The sequence below is a fragment of the Diplotaxodon limnothrissa genome, linkage group LG6, assembly GCF_057381915.1.
Source record: "Diplotaxodon limnothrissa isolate DT_005_m linkage group LG6, D_limnothrissa_male_GT1.1, whole genome shotgun sequence".
Taxonomy (NCBI): domain Eukaryota; kingdom Metazoa; phylum Chordata; class Actinopteri; order Cichliformes; family Cichlidae; genus Diplotaxodon; species Diplotaxodon limnothrissa.
In genome coordinates, this window is record NC_140601.1 from 43,096,879 (window position 1) to 43,123,049 (window position 26,171).

At 40.8% G+C, this 26,171-nt stretch overlaps 1 protein-coding gene across 1 annotated transcript in view; it reads left to right on the forward strand.

Moving 5' to 3' along the window:
• The first annotated feature begins 10,964 nt into the window (after positions 1–10,964).
• Positions 10,965–26,171, forward strand: part of LOC146631300 (uncharacterized) — a 32,556-nt gene continuing 17,349 nt past the window's right edge. The window contains exons 1-2 of the mRNA XM_085355246.1: positions 10,965–11,190; positions 23,726–24,028. Of these exons, the coding sequence (XP_085211372.1) occupies positions 11,154–11,190; positions 23,726–24,028 (340 nt within the window). The 5' untranslated portion in view covers positions 10,965–11,153. The remainder of the gene's footprint in view (positions 11,191–23,725; positions 24,029–26,171) is intronic.

Consider the following 26,171-nt stretch of genomic DNA (forward strand, 5'->3'; position numbering starts at 1 on the left):
CGTGACTTCCTGTTACTGTGGAGGGTTTTTACACGAAGAAGCCAAAATAGCCTCTCTCTCTCTCTGTTTAGCTCTCTCGCTTGCACTGCATGCTGGGAGTTTGGTGGGTGTGAGTTTTTCATTAAATGCTTTTTCAGTTTTCTCACTGTGTTTGTTGTGTGATCGTTTCAGAGCTGTCTGTGATTGTTAGTTTGTTGTGTTTTTGGGGGACGCCGTCTTTGAAGCATGGAGTCAGGGTGGAGCTGCAGCCGAGCACCACCCTCGAGCAGGTGCCGTTGGCTGTAGGAGAGCAGGTGGATGAATAGAGCGGTTGTCATTCTCTGAAAGAGCAGGGGTTTGTCAGCCAGCTTAGAGAGCGGATGTCTCGTTGGTATCTAGATATAGTAGATATGTAGCTGCTTCATCTTATGCACACACTTACTGTTTTAGTGCCACCACCTGGTCGTCTGGAAGAGGTGCAGCAGCTTCTGGTGAAGTTTGTCTGGTCTGGTCAGCATTGGCCTGTATCTTCCTGTGTCAGAGGGGGAACAAGGACTAATGGACGTTTTGTCTTTAGCCTACAGACTGCACAGAGGCTGCTGTACGACTGTGGTTACTGCTGGCTGACTTCTGCTCGTTGCTTCTCAGGAGAGCGGGCCAGCCTTGATTGGATGGTACCATATCACCCTATTAGAGCGCTCCGCTCTCGCTCTGCAGGCCTACTTGTTGTTCCTAGAGTATTTAAAAGTAGAATGGGAGGCAGAGCCTTCAGTTTTCAGGCCCCTCTTCTGTGGAACCAGCTTCCAGTTTGGATTCAGGAGACAGACACTATCTCTACTTTCAAGATCAGGCTTCAAACTTTCCTTTTTGCTAAAGCATATAGTTAGTGCTGGACCAGGTGACCTTCGACCTTCCTTTGGTTATGTTGCCTTCTTTTCACTCCCCGTGTGTTGCATGTCATTAACGTTGCCTCGTCTCTGCTCTCCTTCTCTTCCCCCCATCAGGTCTCAGCAGGTGGCCCCGCCCCTCCCCGAGCCTGCTTCTGTTGGAGGTCTCTGTCCACAACACAGCTACGAACAACACAAGCACAGTGCAAAACCTCCCACACCATCTATTTTTACTCGTGTACAAGTACATGTAAGTACTGCAGGGAGAGTCTGATGCAGTCACAGTTATGTTGAACTCGTCCGGTCCTGATGCTGCCGTCACAGATCATCACATTTCTCTCCCACAAACATGCAGCACTGCTGTGGATACTGCAATGAATACTGCAATGAATACTGCATTAATACTGCAATGAATACTGCAATGAATACTGCATTAATACTGCAATGAATACTGCAATGAATACTGCATTAATACTGCAATGAATACTGCAATGAATACTGCATTAATACTGCAATGAATACTGCAATGAATACTGCATTAATACTGCAATGAATACTGCATTAATACTGCATTAATACTGCAATGAATACTGCATTAATACTGCAATGAATACTGCAATGAATACTGCATTAATACTGCATTAATACTGCAATGAATACTGCATTAATACTGCAATGAATACTGCAATGAATACTGCATTAATACTGCAATGAATACTGCAATGAATACTGCATTAATACTGCAATGAATACTGCATTAATACTGCATTAATACTGCAATGAATACTGCATTAATACTGCAATGAATACTGCATTAATACTGCATTAATACTGCAATGAATACTGCATTAATACTGCAATGAATACTGCATTAATACTGCATTAATACTGCAATGAATACTGCATTAATACTGCATGAATACTGCATTAATACTGCATTAATACTGCAATGAATACTGCATTAATACTGCATTAATACTGCAATGAATACTGCATTAATACTGCATTAATACTGCAATGAATACTGCATTAATACTGCAATGAATACTGCAATGAATACTGCATTAATACTGCAATGAATACTGCAATGAATACTGCATTAATACTGCAATGAATACTGCATTAATACTGCATTAATACTGCAATGAATACTGCATTAATACTGCAATGAATACTGCATTAATACTGCAATGAATACTGCATTAATACTGCATTAATACTGCAATGAATACTGCATTAATACTGCATTAATACTGCAATGAATACTGCATTAATACTGCATTAATACTGCAATGAATACTGCTGTAACTACTAGTAGATTGTCCGTCTTGCTGCTGCAGCATGATGACCTGTTTCCTGCTGAGGAAACCACGAGTGCTTCCTGTTCTGTGACAGCTCCACAGTGGGGTTCAGAGGAACGCTGCACACCGTCCACAGTCTCAGGTCAGTGGGGTCGACCACAGTCTGAGATGTGACAGCAGAGACGTCGTGAGCTCTCAGCTCTCATTTCTACAGAAACGACCACAGAAGCCTCTCACAGCTCTGTGTGTCTGAGCTGTGAGAGGCTTCAAACACCACCTGAGACTTTTACTGATCACTGTCACACTAACAGGGTAACATGCTGGCAGCACTCAGAGACACATTCATGGAGGAATAACTGCAAACTCCTTCAGAATGAAAGCTGCTGTACTTGGAGGTGTTTGTGATATAAATGTCTGCAGATGCTGCTCAGCTCCTGTTCCTGTGTCAGCTCACAGAACATCGTTAGCATCATATTTACACTCGTGTCGAGCACGCAAGGGCCTGAAGAATGAGCCCACAGCTCCACTAACAGACAGAGAGCAGGAGGAAAACTGTAAATGTGCAAACAGAAACGGGACCAAACCGTAAAGAACAAAAATATGAGGAACTCTGTGAGGGGCGGAGTCAGTGGGCAGGTGGCGCTGTGCTAGCTCTGAGACCTGCACGTTATCTGGAGTGACAGAACTGTTTCATATATGAAGTTATAGATGCTCCAACACTCACTTTCACTTTGCTAAGAATCAACTGAAGCCAAACTGTGACCTCAGGGAGGTTCAAATGACACGTTCAGTCCTCCTTTAGTGACCTCTGACCTCCACTCTGAGAAAAATGACCTGTCGCATCTAAAAGTTATTTTTAATTATTATTATTTTTATCTTTAGCACATGAACATTTGATTTTACACTGAAACACAGAAAGACTGCAGTTTGCTGCCTCTGTGCTCCTCTGTGAGGCCTCAGGAACAACAGACTCTGATGCTTTGATTAATTATGCTGAACAAACCTCTAAATATAAAAAACTAAAATAAATCTCATCATTTAATGTTAATGAACTCTTTAATATTCATAAGAAACAGTCAAACCCTCAGTCGATGATGTGTTTGAGGAAATGTTAAATGGTTGAAAGCAGGTTTGATGTAAATGATCACGTTTCACAGCTGCTGACATGGTTGCATAATCATAACCAGCTTCATTGTGTTCTGTGGCTTCTGTGTCTGTTGGAGGCTGTGAGTCAGGCCTGTGCTTCACTTACAGACCACATTTAATCCAGCTGTGACACACCTGCTCATTTCTTCACATCACCTCCAAACAGACCTCACAGAGTCATCACACAACTGCTAAGTCGGGAAGAGCATCATAAGTTTTAAATAGTAAAAATGTAATAATAAAGTAAATTAAGACCAAGTTTGTGAACACTTTCTGCATCAGCTGGCCTTCTCTCACTGAACACAAGGGGGCGCACTGTGAGTTCATAGAGCAGGGTCGGAGGGCCGGTGTCCTGCAGGTTTAGATGTGTCCTTGATCCAACACAGCTTATTCAAATGTCCTCCTCAACATGTCGTGAAGTTCTCCAGAGGCCTGGTGATGAGCTAATCATGTGACTCAGGTGTGTTGACCCAGGGTGAGATCTGCAGGACACCGGCCCTCGAGGCCTGGAGGTCCCACTGCGTCACAGAGGCAGTGATGAGGAGTTTGAACTGTGGACAAAAGTGTGAAATTAAAGGTGTGAGTTAAAACCACTGAAATAAATCAGTTTGGTGATGATGATGATCTTTCAACTCATGTACTGATTCAAGGTTCTTTATTTGTCACATGCATAGTTATACAAGTATAACACACAGTGAAATGTAGCCTGACACGCTCCTCGACATGTGCAAAAATGATGGGGGGGGGTTAGAGGAAGAACATCATATATATCTACATATAGTATATACACTGGGTGAATGTGCAGTAGTAGCAGCAAGCAGGTGAATTCTGTACATTAATATGAATAGACATCTGACTATTTTACAGGATAGACAATATAAACATATTTAAAATTAAAGGAATTGAAATGTACATTGTGCCTTGGTTTAGAGTGTCTTACTCACTTCTTTTTTTATATATCCCAGCCTCTGGAATCTCCCTTCACCCGTCTGACTCACCTGTCTGCATTGCATCACCTGTCTGCATTGCATCCTGCTCTAACAGCTGCTCTCAGTTTATAAGATAAGATAAACGTCTATCAGTCCCACGAGTGGGAAAGCTGCTTGGTCAGGCAGGATGAAGGACCCAAAATGCAGGACTCAGAAACAGGAAGTTAAACTTAAAGTGCAGCTTTTATTGTTGGAGAAACTCTGCATGAATACAAGGAAACAAAACAAGAAACTCCAACTCCAGGCCTCGAGGGCCGGTGTCCTGCAGGTTTAGATGTGTCCTTGATCCAACACAACTGATTTAAATGTCTAAATTACCTCCTCAGCATGTCTTGAAGTTCTCCAAAGGTCTGGTAATGAAGTCATGTGATTCAGGTGTGCTGACCCAGGGTGAGATCTAAAACCTGCAGGACACTGGCCCTCGAGGCCTGGAGTTGGACTGGGGAAGCTAAACAATGAGCAGCGAACTGGAAAACGATCATAACGCAGCAGTGATGACAGCACAACGCTGACAGAGAGAAACACAGGACTTAAACACACAGACAGCATAACGAGAGGATGGGGAACAGGTGGTAATTAGAGCTAACGACACAAGGGGAAGCAAAACCAGCCGCACCGCACACAGGAAACAGACTGTCAAAGTAAAACAGGAAACACACGACAGAGGCACCGATTGATACTGAACAAAGGGAACAGAGACAGGAGTAACAAACTGCGACATGAGACACGACCGGCTGTGGACAAGAAAATAAACATGAAGACAGAACTAAACCTCAGAGCTAAAAAATCACAGACTGAAGAACCGAAGAGCAAGAATACAAAACAGATCAGATCAATAATAATAATGATGCAAAATCCAAACACTGGGTCACCAACGCAGGACCGTGACATGTGTGCTGGATGCTGTGGTTGGGGAGCAGTGACCAGGGCGTGTGGAGGAGGTGTGATGTGGGGGTGGGTGTGTCTGCGGTCGATGCTGGAGACTCATCCTGGATGAATCTCACCTGTTAAAGAAGCGAGTCCCATCCCCCACAGGCAGGGAGTTTTGATCTTTGTGGCCTGAGATGGTTCCACGCCCTCTCCAGGTGCTTTTCCATCTCCATGTAAAAGAGGAGGAGCTACAGCTTCCAGTCCAATGAGCTTCCAAATGTCTGGCCCTTTGTCTGTGACACTCTGAGACTGTATATAAAAGATGGCATGCAGTCTTTGGGTCTTGTTGTTGGCTTCATGTTTCAGCTCTGGGCAGCAGCTGTGTTCAGTAATCAGACTTCAACCTTTCAGCCAAAGCAGGCGGGACACATTTGGTTTATGCAAACTTTATGCAAATGAGAGAGCAGCAGCCTGCTGTGAAACCCCCACAGCTCTGTGAGATCAGGCTGCTCTGACAACAAGCTTAATGTTGTCACGACAACACAGACTCATCCACATGCATCAGGTGGAGTCGTCACTCTCTGTGGGAGTCTGTTCTTTTTATGGTTTGACTTCATCACCACGAACAACAGCAGCTGTCGCCGCTCAGTCTGATGCAGTCAGAGCTAAAGTCGTGTTATTATCTTGACTTCAGGTCGTTTATCTTCTTTGTGAAACATGAAAACAGACAAAGTGTGCAAACAAGAGCCCTGAGATAACGAGGACGGGAACCGAGTGCAGGGTTGGATGTGAACACGTTAACAGTGGATCCTTCTTCCTCTTTGACACAGTTCACATGAAGGTGTCAGGATGAAAGCACCTGTCTGCCTTTGTCTGTGTAGGGGGCGTGGCTTCACCTTGTTAACCATCTGTCACGCGTGTGTTTTATGCTTCCCCCTCTGCAGTATTTCACTAACGACATGTGTAAATACGCTTTATCGTGTTCTCAGGTCACCTTCAGCTGAGGAGTTTATTCAGCTCTGACCAGTTTTAACTTCAGGCCCTGTTTCACAAACCCAGCTCCGCCCTCACCAGTTACCTCTGTTCTCCATCACTACATCCACACCATCTTCTACCTGCAGCTGCCCTTTGACAGCTTCAGTGTTTAAACTCAAAAATCCTCCAAACATTTATCTGAAACCTTCACACGTGGAGGTGGAAACGATGAATGAATGAACAGGTTTCGTGTTTTGGTCTTTTCGTCTGCTCGCTGTGACCCTGCAGACACATCGGGCTTAAATACAAAAGGTATTGTTCTCAGTGAACTCTGATGAGATCAGGTGACGTGAGACAGCTGCAATGAGACGACGGCATTGGGGAATTTTTTGTAAGCATGGGTGTAACCTGAGGATGAATGAGAGCATTTTTTCAGCAGACACTAAACGTCTACTGAGATACAAAAATATACCAAACTTCCTCCAAACCTGTAAGTTACACTGACTCCTATACGATTATAGGTGTTGGCCAGAGGGGCCGATGGCGCGATATGGCAGCCTCGCTTCTGTCAGTCTGCCCCAGGGCAGCTGTGGCTACAACCGTAGCTGCTTCCACCAGTGTGTGAATGTGAGAGTGAATGAATAGTGGCATTGTAAAGCGCTTTGGGTGCCTTGAAAAACGCTATATAAACCCAATCCATTATTATAACTTAAATGTTTGAATGTGTTTCTCAGCCAGTGAATGTAATCTGATTCTCACAAAGAGAGAGAGAGCTGGAAGCTTTTCATCCTCAAACATGCACAAAAGTATGAAATGTATGAAACTGTCCCTGCTGCTGTTTCTCAGGAGACTGGGAGGAACCAGAGTCTCAGTTTCCTCCTTTTCTTGTTTAAAACATCAGGACACGCTGATCTTTCTTCCATGTCCTGTTTTTTCCACAGCGAGCTTCTGCAAAACAAATCTTTCCAAAAACTCTCCTATAAACACCAAGTTTAAATATTTGTCTCTGTTTGTTTCACTGCTTCTGTGCAGATTAACAGAAAAATGAGACGATGAATTCAGAGGGAAGAGAAGCAGAGTTCCTCTGTGTGTCAGTGAAATGTGAAGAAACGTTTTACAAGTCTGGACTTATTCACACCAAACACTCACAGCCTCCCTGTGCCTGAGCTCAGTTTATTCCATTTAAAAGTGCATTAATATATTGCATTAGTGTTGATGGAGGCCTGACTCAGTGCAACAGTGACTAAAATGATATCATGTTGTTTGTTTTGCGTTCCTTTGTTTTTTGTGCGTCACATGTTCGATGTTTTGGTCCAAACAATAAAAGCTGATGAAGAGTGTGCTCACTGAGCTTCACAGCAGGATGTAAGGACCCATCAGTTCCTCTTCTTTTATTGACTGTTTCAGCCGTTATGAAGAGCAGCTGCTGCTTTTCCAATGAATTTGCATAATTTATAGTTTCACTGTCACGTCCAAGTCAAACACCAGCTGAAGTCTGCACAGAGGCACAACAGACACTTTAAAAACCTGCATTAATAACTGAACTTAAGGTCAGTGCACTAAGATGAGGAGCATGAACTGTTTCATAATCTCAGGTCTGCTCGCTCTCAGTCTGAAACACTACAGAGGAAACTGAGCCAGACGCCTCACAGAGGGTTTCTCACTGTCACAGGTCTTCATGTGGTCGGAAGAAGCAAGTTTCTGTGTTAGAATCTGAAGTAGATTTAAAGCTTTTTGGAAAGGCCGAAACATTTCTGTAGATCTCTGATCTGCATCCTGTTTCAATAACTGATTTCTAACAAACAGATCATGTTTCTGTTCTCAGAAAACTGGAGGACGTGTGCTCAGATAGAAAGTTGTACAGGTGGGTCTGAGTGGGAGTTTAGCCCTGACCGCTGCACGCTTCTCTAATAAGCACAGTCCATATTTATAACACTGTGTGGGCTGATGCATCAAACTGCTCTGTGCTGGAGGAGCAATGATGCTCCTGCCTCAAACATCGTCTTTAATTCAACAACTTTCCAAAAAGACTGGAGGTGTGTTTTTTCCACAGCCGTGAGCCTGTGTGGTCTGCACGTGTGCGAACTGTTCCATCTAGTGTGAGCAGCGTCCCACAGGTGGAAAGGTCGAAAGCCAGAGACTGCGTGACAAACGCTGTGCGCTGTGGTCGTGGCTGCAGAAATGAAAGCAGAGCTGATGATGTCTTCAGTGGCTCTGCAGAGCTGTGGCACACCAGACCGGACCGAGTAGCCACACAGCAGCTTCTGTTAGAGGCACATTCGTTCCACATTTGACAGAACAGGAAACATGATGTGGTTTAGCTCTGCAGGCATGCTGCTGCAGCTTCTGCTGCAGGTACTCTGCCAGTGCCACTGTTGCATGTACAGCTAATTCATTGTTCCCAGATAACGAGCAGCCACATCCTGTCACATCCTGTTTGCTGCTCTCTTCCATCGTCAGCAGCTACTTTGTCCCAGAGAAAAATGATCAGCCAGGCCAAAGACGAGGGCCACGCTTTTTACATAAGCCACTGCTTTTGTATCTGTGAGGTCAACATGTGTTTGTAAGTGTTTCAGACGGACGAGTCGTCCAGCAACGCATTTACTGAAGTCTGTGTGCAGGCTGCAGGTTGCAGGACCATGCAGGCCTCAGAGGATGTCGACTGGTTTTCCTGGTTATTGCTGGTATTTGTGTGTATTTGTGTGTATTTGTGTGTATTTTATCAACTATTTCAAAATGAATTCTTCTTTGTTTCTTTTGTAATTTGGATGGTTTGATTTCAGCTGTGCATTTGTGAGTGAGCCCTGAGCAGTGCATTACTGTGTGTGTGTGTGTGTGTGTGTGTGTGTGTGTGTTAATGTGAATTCTATATTTAAACAGGAACATTTGTTGAATTAATTGAAACAGTTTTTAAACTGTGTGGCGAGAATAAGGCGTATCATTCAGAGCCATCTTTATTTACATCTCACCACAACACACCCCGTGTTTTTAACTAGGCGGGCGTGATTAAGGATGCTGTGCAGATGCGTCCGCCCTCCCTGCACGGCACCGCAGACCACGCCCCACCACAAACTGCATTTGTTCAGAATAAATGACTTCAAATATATTTTGTGCTTCGTCACGCTGACGTGGTGACACGACTCAGACATGTTTATAATCACAGGCATCATGAACAATATTTATTTATCATTTGAAATAAACAGAGCTCTGTGGACGCTTTTATTTGGATCATTTGTATCGATGAGACCACAGCGAGTGCTTGTAGTCGAGCACTGAGGCCTGATGAAGCTTTCAGTCAGCACGGAGACGTTTATTAATCTTACTGAGGCTGAACATCAGCAGCAAAGCTGTTTGTCACGTGCAGGAAACCAGTCAGGATGTCCTTGTTTGTTCTTTAAACCAGTTTCTCAGGCTGGTTCTATTGGAGCAGCAGCTGCCATCTTTGTTTACAGCTGCTGTTAAAAATGGCACGTTTGCTTCCACAGTGTAAAAACAGAAGAGGAAATTTGCTCTTTTTTCTCTTCCCTCTGACCTTTCCTCAATCCTGTTTTGTGCTTCCTCGTGTCCTCTGTCCTGCCTCTGACCCACAAACTGATCTTACAAATGTCTCAGTTCCTGATCGGTGACAGAATCTGTTCACTGAGCTTCCAAAGACTGACGTGAGTTTCAAATTCAAATTTTCAAATTCAAATTTTATTTGTCACGTACACAGTCATACACAGTACGATATGTAGTGAAACGCTTGGACAACTGCTCGTGACCTAAAGAAAACAAAAAAAGGAAAAGGCTATGAATAAGATAGGAAATAAATATGAAAAATTAAAAAGGGTAAATTTAACTAAGAAGGAATAGAATATAAATTAAGGTTAAAAATGAAATAACTGTACAACACACTGGGAAAGAATAAGATAAAAAATATAAATTAAATTGAAAATAAAATAACTGTACAACAAAATACACAATATAGAACTATATAAGAATGTATGAACAAAATACACAAGAAGTATAAATAAATATATACATAATAACAGCAGCAGTGATTTAAATGATGAAGTGATAACAATGTCCAGAAAGTCCAGTGTGTGTGTAAGAACTATATGTGTGGGTCAGTACTGTGTGGTGGTGTGATTGTGATTGAGAGACCGTATCGCCTGCGGGAAGAAGCTCCTCCTCAGTCTCTCTGTGCTGTTTCTGAAGCATCAGCACAGCAGTAAACGAGCTGGATCACTTAGGAAAGTAAGGAAGTAAGGAACAAAGGAAAGGTGCTTCCTTTGTTATCTCCTTTAGGAGAGGAAATAAAATCTTTTTTATGAAGTTGCTCCTTGTTTCCATCATTCAGTTTGCATCAGCTCTGCTCACAGTTAAAGCACTGCTGTGTTTCCATCTTTACGATTATCAATAATCTGAGAAACAGAAATCCAGAATAAAAGCAGTGAATCGCAGGAGCCTGAGAAATACGACCTTTAATGTGAAACAGATCAGGAGTCCAACAGGAAACTGAACAATGACCGGCGAGAACACACACACACACACACACTGTGCAAAGTGAAGCAGGGGAACAAACGCGGTCAGAGATCAGCTGTGATGTAAATGTAGGAAAATACAAAAGTGAAATATATTAAAATATGAAATAAAGAGCAAATTAAATTATGAGGTCATTGTTCATGTGTTTCTATTCTGTCTGAAGTCATGGTTCAAACTCACAGAGTGCAGCAGACTCTCAGCACAGTAACATCCACCAGTTCCCCGTGATGACTCTCGTGTTTTCTTCACCTCGCGGCGTGTATAGGAGGAGGAGTCTGCCAGCTGAAGCTTGTTTGCGGACTCGGTGCGTTTTGCACTAAGCCAGTGCTTCTATGGGTCAGGCTTCGTTCCAGTCTGAATTAAAATGAATTAATTACGATATTTTTCCTCTTGTTTTCAAAAAGTGTTTCTTTGACGGACAGCTTGTGAGGAGACACAGCAGCAGGGATATTTGGTCATGACCGTCTCCGTTTAACTCTGCGATGGAGTCAAGCATGAGAGTTATTGTCCTTCTGATTGGTGAGTTTACAGCAGCTGCATTTCACTGTGACAGAGATGAGACGGGCTGTGATGCTCGCAGAGACTAACTGTAGTTTGGTTATTTACTTCCAGTGTGCAGCACTTTGCGTTTAAAGTGTTTTATCATTTTCAATTCAGTGTTATTTATATAGAAATCCTCTTCTACATGAAGACGATGATCTACAGATTAACACGTACACGGGCTGCGTCCGTGAAACAGGTCAAAGTAGAAAAACAGTAGAAACGAGCGGCCTCGTCACTAAGAGGTTTCTATTAAAGCAGCTTCACAGAGCGACTCTCGATGAGCTGCAAGTGTTTAAACTGCAGGTTTATTTTTTATTAACCAACAAAACACCGATTTAAAAGTGCAACGTGCTGTTTCTCACATACAGATTTATGTATTTAGTTCTTCCATTTCTATTCATTTCATGACACATTTAACATCTTTAAGAGGAAAAGTTCTCATTGTCCTCCTGTAGTCTTTACTCTCTCACAGTAAGCTCTGATACTTGGACTGATCATCGGTGCACTTATATCCAGGTCATATTCATACACTCGTGTGGGACTGTGTGCACTTGTTGGTATTTTAAATATCTGTCAGCTGCAGGATTATTGAAGGATATTTGGCTGTTAATGAACAGCAGAGGACCAAGAACAGAACCCTGAGGAACACCACTTTATAATCAGTGAAACTTTATTTTTACAGCAGCTTTCATGCAGTTTGGTGCAGCAAAGAACAAAAAACATAGAAACTAATATTAAAACATGCAATAGTTTTTTGGTCCTGTGCTTACATGACTTATCTCCCGCTGCTCCGGCTTCCTGCCACAGTCCATAAACACACAGCAGTGAGATTAACTGGTGATCGTGCAGATTAAAGCGCAGCAGAGGTCTCAGTAAGAATAGGAAATAGATGAATGTGAGGACGTTACAAACACACATTCATCACATTTAGAAGGAAAAAAAAACTTGATTAATAAGTGAGACAACAGGCCTGAGTTTAACAATATTTCTTAAATGGAAAAAACAAAAGCGGATCACAGACTCGATGTGAGCATCAAAAGTCAGAGATTGATCAAAAATCAATCCAAGATCGTGACTTTAACTCTGAGAAAGATCACAGATGTTGCCTAATTTGGTGCTTGATGCTCTCTGTAGAGTTAAACACTCTGCGTTCAGCTGCAGAAACGTTTGTGCCACCCAGCTATAATTCCCTTAAGACCGTCCATCCCAGTTTACCCAGTTCACGTCTGCACACAGATGATAGGAAATGATTTTCAAACTACTAATAATAAGGCCTAATGGCAGGATATATAATGAGAATAACAAGGAGCTTAAACCGGATGTTGGAGCTCTTTGTTCTTTATTTTTATTATTTTGAAATTTGTTTGAGTTTGTTGTTGGTTTACTTATATTTTTGGGTTATTTAAAAGTTTATTTGTGTTAAAATTTTCTTCATGTTTTTGGTTTGTTGTTTATCTTGTTCGGTCAGTCAGGAAGAACCGCAGGACCATTTTCTATAAATAAAGGGACTGGTTTAGGACCAGCATGCACTGGGGCGGGGATCTTTGTTTAATGCTCGCCAAACTGGATAAATGAACCATAAACTTTCAAGTTTTGGACGTTGGACTTCTTTGCCTGTGTACAAACTTACGGCTGTTTGGTTGGATCACGTCGATGATCAACAGCATCAAACTGCCTGACAGTCCAGGTTTAAAATGTTTTAATAAAATCTTTGAGGACCTGTAACCGCGACACTCTGTCTTTAATTGAGCCGTTTGTAATATTTTATATTCGGAGTTTCAGTTCAGACGTTTCTTTTCAAAAGTTCATAGTTTAAGTGCTGAGGACGGCTGATGATCAGAAGCATTAATTATACACTTTTACTGGACACAGATAATTATATCGAAGATCTTTGGTGTTTAAAATTTGCTGTTCAGGTTCAAAACTGTGTTTTTTGGTTTTGTTCCGTCTTACATGTGAGTAGAATAAAAAAGCAGAGAGTAAATAATCAAATTACTTTTGTTGGTTTATTGGTGTGTTTACACCAATAAACCAAACGCCACATTAGCTGAACTATGGAGATGCAGAAGTAACCTGATGATCTGATGTTGTCACTCATAATATTTTACAGTAAACATGTTGGAACATTTATGTGGACAGAAAAGGTGAAGCAGTGAAGGTCATCAGTCACAGCAAAGATGCAGGAACCAGTTTTCATGAGCTGAAGTTTGAAAGAACCGATTCAAAAACATGCACAGCGTCGTTCGTCATAAAGCTTCAGATGATTCGACTGGAGTCCGAATCAAAGCTAAAATAAAAAGAACCTCTAGTTTAGTTCAGTTTGGACTTTGTTTATTCAAATTCTTAATAAAGCGTCCGGAATAAGAACGATTCAAACAGAAAAATAAAAGTTAACTTATCAAACAAACATTAAAATGTGACTAAAGATATACTGAACTTACTTCTAAAAAAATGTTTTGCTAAGACACTGGCGGGAAAAGCGGCCCCTCCCTGTGAAGACTGGTTAAACTGGCATCTTAAAAAAAAGTGACTTATGGTCTATTAGAGCGGTCCCCAACCCCTGGGTCAGGGACCCGTACCGGGCCGGGAGAGTTGAGGCTCGGGTGTGAAATTTACGGTTTTCATGGCTTTTATCGTTAACTCTGTTTCCCCGGGTCTTTCCCTGTGTTGTAGTCGTGTCTTATTTTGAAAGAAATGATTACCTGTTACCATAGTGACCAGAGAGCATTAAGGGGCAGAGAGGAGGATGTTACTCTCAGTGTTGTTGGCGCATTTCAGGAGGACGCTGCTAATAAAGTTACACAATTACACAGTGAATTTGTGTTTATTATTATATTTACAGAACACCAGTTTCTGTCTCGGTCGGATCATTTTAATTTGTCGTATTTATCCGCGACATCTTAAAGGCCGGTCCGTGAAAATATTGTCGGACATTAAATCCTTCCTCTCACCAGCTGGCTTTCAGCAGCTTGGTGGTTGTGGCGTCTGGTGTGTGAAAGTAGAGTGTGAGTGTTATTTTTCTTTTTTTGTTTATATCTAAAGTTTAAAAATAAAAATGTTGAAAGTATATATATATACACACACACACACACACACACACACACACACACACACACACACACACACACACAGAGAAATCTAAGTAAAATAATACTAACTAGACTGTAAAGAGAACCAAACTCTGGGCCTAACAGGAAACTACCAACATTTCTTTGGCCTGCTGGTCACTGACAGCTGATTGTGTTATCACCAAGCAACAGCCAGACTAATACTCAGTGTTATTACAGGACACAGCTTCCTCTGTTTGCCATTGAAATTGAGGAAGGTTATAAATGTTCTAACTCTGAGTCCTGAACAGGATGTAGCAGACATGAATATTACATTAGAAGCCATTAAGCATCGATCCAGAGCTGCATCCAGTTCAGAGTCTCCTCCTGGCTCTGACTCAGTAAACATGAAACACTGTAAGAAAGACGACGGTACAAATAACGTGTCTTTCTTCAACAGAAGCACCTCATAGTCTTTCCACCATGTTTGCTTGTGTTTGTATTTCCAGCAGATAAAACCTTTAATATCTTGTATCAGCAGGAACATGTAAATATGCACGATGTGCCTACAAGCTCCAGTATCTCATCCACACTGTGTAACTTTAATGCACAGCTCACAGTTATCACAGTTTTTTAGTGTGAAAACTTCCTCGAGCTGGTTGTGCTGACAGATTTGACCTGTATAGTTTTATTTGATATTGGCTGCTTTTGCATGTGCATGACATCTTTGTGGGTTTGAATGGGTGGGTGACTGAACGTGTAAAGAGCTTTGGGGTCCTTAGGGACTAAGTTTACCATTTATTACCTAAACCATGAACAATCCTAAACATGAGCCTGGAAAAACTGATAGTTGAAAACGTGAAATAAGCTCCAGGAAACAGGAAGCAGACAGATGACCTGACACCAAACGAAGGAAGACGGAGCACTTAAATAGACAGAGTGGCAGTAAGGGAGATGGAAACACAGCTGACTAAGGCTACGTCCACACGTACACGGGTATTTTTGAAAACTGAGATTTTCTGTTTTTGTGGGTTTTTTGTTTTTGGTTTTTTTTTTTTATCCCGTCCAGACGTAAAGCCTGGGTGGGAAATGGTAGAAGCAGAAAGCAGTCCTGTGTGGAGGGACAGGACCTGCTTGTCTGTGACATAACTGACCACTTACCAGTTTTTACTTTGTGTGACTGTGATTTAAAAAAAATAGATACCAAGATTACGATAGCAAAGCGAACAATAAATGAAGAAGCAATTCATGCCTTCAATTTCGATTTAGCACAACAAGATTGGAGTTCGGTGTATGAAGAGTCAGATGTGGACAAGGCTTATGATAATTTTCTAGATATTTTTACTATGTGGTACAATAAACATTGTCCTGTAAACGAACACAAGACAAAGAAAAAAAAAGATAAAAAGTCCTTGGCTCACAAAAGGAATTATTAATGCTTGCAAAAAGAAAAACAATCTGTATAAACAGTTTATCAAAGTAAAAACAAAAGAAGTGGAACAAAGATATAAAGCATATAGAAATAAATTGACTGATATTATAAGAACGAGCAAACAACTTTATTATAGAAGAAGATTATATGAAAATAAAAACAATATAAAAGGAACTTGGGATGTGTTAAACAACTTAATTAAACAAGGATCTTCTGGAACATCATATCCTGAATGTTTCATTGATACAAATGGTGAAAATAATAACATGAGTAACGTTGTAGATGAGTTCAATAAATTCTTCATAAATGTTGGCCCTGAACTAGCAGCAGACATCCCGTGTCATAAAAATGAAAATATCAGTAATATAAAATCAAATCCCTTTTCACTGTTCCTCTCAGCTACAAATGAGCAAGAAGTAATAAATATCACATTAAAATGTAAAAGTAAGTCTTCAATGGATTATCATGACATAAATATGTCTGTAGTTAAACAGGTTATTCTGAATATTGCTAGTCCCTTAACATATATCTGTAATTTATCATTTCAGTCCGGTTGTTTTCCAAAAAAAATGAAAATTGCGAAAGTAATACCACTATATAAAAGTAATGACAAACACAGTTTTACCAATTATAGGCCTATTTCTCTACTGCCTCAATTCTCAAAAGTTCTAGAAAAACTTTTTAATTCAAGATTAGAAAAATTCCTTGAAAAACATCAAATAATAAATGTTGGTCAGTATGGTTTCAGAACGCAAAGAACCACTTCAATGGCGATAATTGAGGCAGTAGAAGAAATTACTGATGCACTGGATAAAAATAAATATGCAGTTGGTATTTTTGTTGATCTCAAAAAGGCCTTCGACACAATCAATCACTCAATTTTACTGGATAAATTGGAAAGATATGGTATTCGAGGGAAAGCTGGTAACTGGTTAAAAAGTTACCTAACGGGTCGGGAACAATATGTTAGCATAGGGCATTACCACTCAGAGAAACTTGGTATTACATGTGGTGTTCCCCAAGGGTCAGTGTTGGGACCAAAACTTTTCAATGTATACATAAATGATATTTTTGATGTTTCTCAAGTACTTAAACTCATACTGTTCGCAGATGACACCAACATATTTTTCAGTAGCGATGATTATACTGATCTTGTAATGACCGTAAACAGGGAGCTACAATTAATAAAAAAAAATGGATGGATATAAATAAATTATCATTAAATATAAATAAAACTAAAGCAATGTTTTTTGGTAATTTAAAATATAATATAGAATTACCAATTATCATTGAAGGTGTACCAATTGATAATGTGAGTGAAAACAAATTTTTGGGAGTTATAATTGATAACAAAATTTCATGGAAACCCCACGTCAGACACATAAAAACCAAAATTTCCAGAAGCCTCGCAGTTTTGAACAAAGTGAAACAATTCCTTGATAAAGATGCACTTCGTACTCTGTACTGTACCCTGGTTCTTCCATATCTTACATATTGTGTGGAAGTGTGGGGAAACACATATAAAAATACAACTAATCCATTAGTCACAGTACAGAAACGAGCACTGCGTATTATTCACAAGGCTGGTTATCTAGATCATACTCACAAACTCTTTCTTCAGGCAAAGTTACTTAAATTCCAGGATCTGGTTAATTACAATACATCCATAATTTTGTATAAAGCTTTTACTAAACTTTTACCGGCAAATTTACAAACTAGATTTGAAATTCGAGAAAAGGTTTATAATGTGAGAGGCTTTGGAGAATTCAAATTACCCAGAACTCGAACAACCCGTAAAGGCTTTTGTGTGTCTGTATGTGGTGTGAAAATCTGGAACAGTCTGAGTTTACAATTGAAACAATGCAAAAATATTCATAGATTTAAATTCCTCTACAAACAGTTGGTCTGGTCACAGTATACTCAATGATGCTTTAGTGTGCTCTGTAATGTCTGTCCTCTTACCATTGCTGGTATGGATTCCAAAAAAAAAGAAAAAGTGTGCGTATGTATGTACGTGTGTGTAGATATATATGTATGTATGTGTGTTTGTCACTATGTAATTATTACTGCCTGTTACCTGTGGTAACACAATTTATAATTATTATATATTCTGTATTTAGTTATGATGGTTCTAATTGTTGTTTGTGAGCTGCCGTTGACATGCTTGCATGTGCCCGGGGCTGTTGATGGTTTGATGGTTTGTTTGGTTGTAACGATGGGCGTAGCTGTGGGAAGCTTATTGTTTTTTTGTTGATGAGTGAGTATAGGGGTGGGATTTAATAAGTTTTCTTCGTCCCACTCCTTTTCAGGTAATTTTTTGTTTTGTGCACTTTACGTTCAATATATGTATTTGTTGTGCCTGAAATGAATGAATGAATGAATAAATGAATATGTAAACTTTTAAACACTGCCGAGAGTAAAATTAACCCTCTGTGGTCCAGGGTATATTTGGCCGTTTTTTGACTACTTTTACCTCTATATTTCACCTTTTAAAATAGTTATTTATTAAAAAAGTTATTTTTTTCATTTTGGTATACTATATTAGCACAGAAGATCTAAATTCAGACAAAAAAATTCAAAATCAGAGTAGAAAAAAGTTATTTTTTACTGTAAAACCCACAAACATGTTTAACGAATCATTTTCACAACTTGAAATGCAAATAGAAATTGTACATTTCTAAAAAATTATGCACAAGTTTTGCAAACAACTAAGTTATATGGTACTATTTACCTAAAAATGCAGCCAAGGCCTCAGGCGTTTTTATATAACCATTTAAATCTATTTACAGAACAATCAGCTGTGCTGCATCAAATAAGAAGGCACACAAATTATTTGTGCCGGTCCAAAAAAATAGTTTGTGTTCAGTATAAGACGGAGGAGAACAGCACAGGCCTAAACCTGCAGGTCTGACAGCAGGAGGTGCATCCGTCCAGTTTTCCATGTGGGAACAGCGTTTACACTGGAATCTGCCTGTGACGGCTTTGTTTGGAGAAAGTGTGAAATTGAGCAGTCTAACTGACACACAATACAAGACAAGAACTACACAACACACTAACTACAGCCTCCAAACACGCTGAACGTCACTAATGTCTCACATATGAAAACTCGCTCTCTCTCTTTCTTTTGCTCGCCTGCTTTCCATCGCGGGTGTCACTCCTAAAAACTTCCCCTTCTCCCCAAACAACCAAGTGTCACATGTTGCCTTATCAATTTGTTGATTGGCTGACATGGTAAACTCTAACACCAATAGGGAAGTGGTGCTTTTTCTTTTTCTTTTTTCGCTCGTAAGCGGAGAGTGTTTGCTAGCGCTGTCTGTAGAAAACGCCGTTCTTCCCGTTCTTCCCGCTGTAAACGCCGCTGTTTTGTTCAGAATAAAAACATTGCGTGTATTTTTTAATCATAACTCTGGTTTTACGTGGCCCATCGACACAATTCAAAAACTGGTATGTAGTGTGAAGTCCGCACTTTCGACCCAAGTTGAAATGGAGACTCTGACTCGCTGCAGCTGTGTCATCTTAAATTGGTCATGTGATTTTTATGCGCCAGCGCGTCCGGAGACCCCAGAGGGTTAACAGTAACAGTATTTTGTGTAAGTCTGCCATCGTAGAAATTAATTTCACCAAAACAATAACGTGGCGCACAGTGTGACGTCAAAATAGGCGCACACCTTTGACGCTGCGTTTTCTCCGTTTTTTGAAAATCTCCACCCTTGCAAGCGTTTTTGAAAATCTCTGTTTTCAGTGACTGAAAACGCAGTTTACGTGTGGACGAAAGGTGCAAACACATAGAAAAATCTGCGTTTTCAAAAATACCCGTGTACGTGTGGACGTAGCCAAAGGCTGGATATCGTCTAGAATCAATTCGATTCCATTTGAATCGAGGAAATTCTGCCTCAGACAGTCAGAAATATTATAATTCTGATCATTTATGAGTACATGTCCATATTTTTATATGTTTAATATACAGTGGTCCCTCGTTTATCGAGGGAGTTGCGTTCTAAAAATAACCCACAATGGGTGAAATCCGCAAAGTAGCAAACTTTATTTTTTATTTTTAAATTATTATAGATGGTTTAAGGCTCTAAAACCACTCACTACACACTTTGTGCACTTTTCTCAGACAGACATGAACATTTTCACTTTCCTTCTCTTGTTTAAACACTCAAAGTTCAAACCTTGGTAGGAAAATAAGTTCAGTGTTGTAGAATGAAGCCAAAGGAACCTGCAGGTGCCGACGTTTCATCGACATTGTGTTTGTTGGGGAGAAAACTTACAAACATACAGTACAGGAGACGCAGCACGAGATAGATTGACGATGGTCTACAGCCAATCAACATGCAGAACACAATGACTGTAAAAACAAAAAAGCATGCAGAATTGCACCAAACAAAATCTGCGAAACAGCGAGGCCGCAAAATGTGAACCACGTAACAGCGAGGAAGCGCTGTATTTATCTATAAAAAGAAGAATGATACTTCATCAGAGGTGTGACATCACAGCAGAGGCCTTTGTGTCAAAGTAACTCAGGATAAATCAGAAAAACATGAAGGAGATTTTCCTGTTCTGGCCTTTTATAGCAGATAACCTTAAAAACTGAAGACCATGAACATCTGAAGTTTACCTGATGGTAAATGGACTGGTTCTTATACAGCGCTTTCTACTCTCCTCAAAGCGCTCTATGCAACATGCCTCATTCACCCATTCACACCCACTCATGCAACCACTTCTAAACACAAGTGCAAACTAAACTACATTCACACACAGTAACTCCGATGAAGGCATTGGAGGACAACTTGGGGTTCATATCTTGGTTCAGGCTTAGTTCCAATCTGAATTAAAATTAATCAATTATGATAATTAGCAGAAATTAAGCTTTCTTGTTGGAAGTCATTTAAATACAATGAAGTTTTTATAAAACAGTGGCCGACAGTGCTGTACACATGTCACGATCCTGGGTCTTATGACCCAGCGTTTTGGAGTTTTAGTTTATGATTAAGCCCTTTAGGTTTTCTAAGTTCATTTTTTATCATGCCTAGGTTGTTATAGTTCTTTGTTGTTAGATTCCCCTTGTGTCCTCCAACCCCTGTTAAGTCTCCCTTGCCCTTCATGTGTTTCATGTCTGCGTCTTATGTTTCCTGTTTTATTTTGAAGAGGTCTTGTGTTTCTATGTTCACTGTATTTAGTTTTTCTCTTTCCCTGCGAGTTCATTATGTTCATGTGGGTTGTGCTGTTTTGATCTTTATAGTTGTTATTTCCCTAGGTTTCAGTTATGTTATCATAGGCTTAGTTCTTGTAATGTGGCTTCCCTGTGTTACATGTTGTGTCTACTGTGCCTTTCTGTACCATGTTTCAGGTCCCTATGTTCTGTCTCCCCAGTTGCTGTGAAGTTTACATGTTTAGAGTTCGGTCAGCGTGTTTCCTGTTTTACTTTGAAGGTCCGTGTCTCATGTCAGTGTTTCTAGTTTTGCTTCCCTTGTCTCGTCCAGCCTGATTACTCCCAGCTGTGCTCTCCTTCTCATTCCCTCGTTATCCCTCAGTGTATTTAAGCCCTGTGTGTCGTAGTCTCCCTTGTGGCTGTGTTTCCCTGCGTGTCAGTTTATCCATGTCCCAGTTTGGTTTAGTTTTCCATGCCATTCTGCAATAAAGCAGCTTTTTGAGTTTAATTTTGTTGTCGTGAGTTTTGCGTTTGGGTCCTTCTCCTGCCTGCACACAGACGAAACATGACAACACAACAGTAGACTGGTGCATAATAAGCAGCAAATAATGCAGAAAAAGATTCTTAGATGGAAAACTGTTCTTGAAATACACTGAGAGAGAGCTGTGCATGAAGTGTGATGGGGTTTGGTTTTTTTTCGTGGTGGAAGCAAAACCGCAAAAGTACGGAGCCCCGCAAGGGACATGGGAGAAAAAAAATTAAGACAAACTTTTGTGAGATTCCTCCCATACCAGTAATTTATGTTCTAGAATCGATTCTCATATTAAAATATCGATATTTTATTAATTTTGGATAATTTTTTAGTTTATTATTTACAGGAACAAAGTGGAAAGAAACGATACCATTTGGATTGTCTACATTCGAACGAACTACTTCCTCTTCTGCCTTTATAGTCATGTGCGAAATACGGCTGTATAACTGTGTGGCAGCCCCGGCGTGCGCACTCTCAACAATGGCTGAGCGTAAATGGAGTTATGTGCAAACATACATGTGGCACGACAGTGAGGTGTTGTGGCAACACCACTGACCTCGTCAGACACCTCAGAGTAAATCATATCACAGAATATGACGAGCTTATGTTGAGGTGAACTGAAGAGGAGGAGAAGGACAGGTGCTGCCAGGGCGAGACAGACGTCTGTCACAGAGTCCTTTTGTGCTGCAGGCAGGCAACATGTTCAAATAGGCACAACTTCTTATTTATTTATTTTTTATTTCTATATAATAATTGTGCATCATTGAGTGATAAGAATAAGTAACCTGATGTCCTGTAATCATTATGAAGCCATAATTTGAGATACAATAAAAGATACAGTAAAAAATGTTTTTGTACAAAGTATCGGATCGTTGATATCACCCCGAATTTTACTTGGTATCAGATCGGAAAGGAAATCAGTGATATCGCACATCACTAGCAAATATGCAACATCTTTATAAACCGAGCAGATATTTGAAGTTTACACAGCTACATTCTCACCTGAAAATATGTTAAGAGTTTATTTTGTCACCAAGAAAGATTAATAAGAGTCATTTTAAAACTTAGTAGCGGCCGCCATTTTTAAAAACTGGAATTGGCTGAGACGCGCTATGAATTCTGGGATATGGTGGGCCATGAAGGACACACCTGACCCATCCTTCAAATTCAGAGAAAAGGAGGACGCATTTGTCGGCTGCATTCGGAGGAGTCTACGAATTTGGACAGCCTTTGTCGCGTCGCTGTGACGTAATCAGTCTACAAATGCGTCCTCAGGAGGATGCAGCCCATGAATTTGGACACGCTCTCAGGCTACGTCCACACGTACACGGGTGTTTTTGCGTTTCCACTTTTCGTCCACATGTAAACGGCGTTTTCGGTCACAGGAAACTGAGACTTTAAAAACCTGCCAGGGTGGAGATTTTTGAAAACTCAGTTTTTGCGTTTACATGTGGACGAGGAAAACGGAGAAAACACAGCGTCAAAGGTGTGCGCCTATTTTGACGTCACACTGTGCGCCACGTTATTGTTTCGGTGAAATTAATTTCTACAATAGCGGACTTACACAAAATACTGTTACTGTTAATTTTACTCTCTGCAGTGTTTACATGCTTACATATACCCACAGTTACTGTCCCTCCACACATACGACTCAGTTCTGCTTCTCTGCGCCATCTTTGTTTACTATTTCCCACCCAGGCTTCTAGAACTCTGATTGGCCAACATTTCTACACGGTTAGGAATCTAGCGCCACCTGTTGCTTTGGTATGTTCCTAGCAGCGTTTTCCTTCATTTCTGTGTTTACGTGTGGACAGGATTTATTTATTTATTTTTTTAATCGGAAACAGAAAATCTCTGTTTTCAAATCTACCCGTGTACGTCTGGACGTAGCCTTCGAGAGGCCGAGTTTCTCAGAAACAAACAAGTTGATCAGTCTGCACGTCTGCAGAGGAAGCATGACCCCGTCCAGCGTTTACAGACGTGTTGCTGCCATCAGATTAAAAATGAGCTCTCTCAGTTTAAACATGTCAAATGTTTTCTATCTTCTATTGTGAATAAAATATGGCTTCATGACATTTGAACATTATTCGACACCAACGACCTTTTTGCAGCTGTAAATGTTTAGTTTGTCACAACCAGATCAAAAAGTAAGAAGTTGTTGTGATTGGTGTAAAATGTGTGAGGCTGAGTTCCTCCTGATGCAGCTCACATGTATCAGCTTCACCCTCCTCGTGCTTCATGTTGCCTGGATTTAATCCTCACTTACTTTCTGTGGCTCTTTGTAAGATCTCTGATCACTTTCATTAAAGTTCTCACTGACTGTTGGATCTCTTCATATTTTACAGTGATGAGATTTTCTGCTTCTGAGGAAGTGAAGAAGAACCTGACGGGCACTGTGGGAGGAAATATCACTCTACCTGACTCTGTGCTGGAGAAAGGATATCTGTCATATGGAAGAAAGATTATTGCTGATGTGATTAAGGGGGAATTTGACATATCAGAGGACATTTACATGAACAGACTTCAGTGGGACAGAAACTCTGGACTCTTTACACTCACAGAGCTGCAGAGGGACGACTCAGGGATTTATACTGTCGACTCTAAAACAGGAAAAGGTTTCACATCATCATATAAGCTCACAGTGTACGGTAAGTCTCACATTTACTCTGGTATGTTTTTGTGCAACATCCCAGCTCCATATGTGACCTCAGTCTGTATGTTCCTCATTAGTTTGGTCATATCATCACTTCAGAATAAAAACAGCTTTTTGTTCTTATAATCCCACAAATGTCTGGTGTGAAAGGAATAATCAGCTTTGACTTCAGTGTTTTCACCAACATTACTGATCTGTACAAAGTGAATGAAAGAACAGGACAAAGCAGAAACTTTAAACACTGTTCTTAGAAAATCCTGCAGAACAACTGAAATTAACACGTTTTTATTTAACAGCTTTTTTAAACCAAAACACAAAACTTCCTGTTTACTTGAACATGTTTCCCATTTCATGGTCACGTTAATCCACAGAGAAGTAACACAAAGCCTCATTGGCCATGTTCCCACTAGTGCCTAACTATCGCCCAATCACAGCTCAGCACAGCACCCTGTGAGTTTCTAAGGTATTGAACTTCTTTATGAAGCATTAACAGTTACTTCTTACAGTGAAACATGTATATGTGAACAGCCCAGCTGCCACCTGTCAGTCTTGTGTGGCCTACAGTGTTACACTGCCTAACAAGCAGAACAGACACTTTTATTTTGACGGGTTTGTTATTGATGGCGACTTCCTGTGGCTGCTGCTGTGAGAGGAACACATTACAAAACACGAGCTGTGGTTTCCACTCATGAAGCAACACATTGTGCTGTAATGTTTGTGTCTGACTACAAAGCTGCTGTCTGTGTCGTAGGAAACCAACGACAGTCATGTAGTTATGGGAACGCACCCACACACAGAATCATGTCTTTGTGTTGTTTTCTTCCTTTCATGAGGATTTGAATCAGAGCGTTTGTTTCTTCTGTGTCCTCTTCAGCACCTTCTGCTGATAGTGATGCTAGTTTGACAGGAAACGGTGGTTTGGCAGTCTGCTGTCTCTCGTGTGTAGGGATGGGTATCGTTTAGGTTTTATCCGATACCGGTGCTAAACCGGTACTTTTGAAACGGTGCCGGTGCTTAAAGAATGGAGAACACAAAATTGGTCCAAAAACCTCCCATGTTCAGCTGTTTTTTGTAAAAAGATAACAATGTTAGCCTTTTCTGCAGCTATGGGGCATATATGGCATCACTCTTGGCTGGAAGCAGTGCTTAAACAATGGAAAAAACACAAACTTTGTCCTAAACCTCTCATGTTTAACTGTTTTCCACTTTTTCTTTGGTCATTTTAGCCTTTTTGTCCAGGGTGAAGGGAGCATCTGCCATCAAACAAGAAGACAGCCGCATGTAGCTATGATGATGTTTGCTAGTTCACCTTACATGCATTAATGTAATAACGTGGTTAGCCTACTCAACGTAAATTACACACGAACAACATTAAGCTACTCACGCAGAGAAGAACGGCTGCTGCTGCATCATCATCCTCATCATTTCTGCTACACTGGCAGGGCTAGGGGCCAGGACTCTCCTCTTCGGGTTTTTGGGGGATGTTGCTAACTCTGGGTCCGATAATAGGCACCACACCCGCAGTAGATGTGCTCGGTGTGAGGTCTCGCAGCAAGCTATCAAATACGGCGCATTTCTCGGCTTTAAAAAAAAAAAACGCTATGCGTCGCCAGGTGTTTCATCAGATTCGAGGTGTTACCTCCTTTGCACAGTATCACAGTATCAGCTTAAAGCACTTGTTGCTGCTGAGTTTGCATATTTTGCTGTGAAGTACAGCCAGACTTTTGACCACTTCGCCTTGGGCATTTTCAATCTGTAGCTCTGCTCTAACAGAACTTACGTACCTGGCCCCGCCTACTATCCTTGTAAAGGTAAAATGGTTGGGTAGAATCCAAAGTGTGTGACATCTCAGGAAAATAAAGCACCGAAATGTGTGCTGGTTTTCGGTCTGGTTACTACTGTTTATGTCAGAACCAGTGCAATAATGGCACCAGATACTGGTACCCATCCCTACTCGTGTGGTTTGTTTTCAGACAGTTCTGCAGTAAATCTCCTCTCATCATCATCACGCTACCTGTGGTTGATTTAACCAGTAACACCAATAACCTTTGACAGGAAGAAAATCTGGTTCCTTGTAGAGGAAGAAGAAAGGCTTCCACAGAAGTTGAGGTTTTGAGTCCACAGAGCTTCACAGCAAA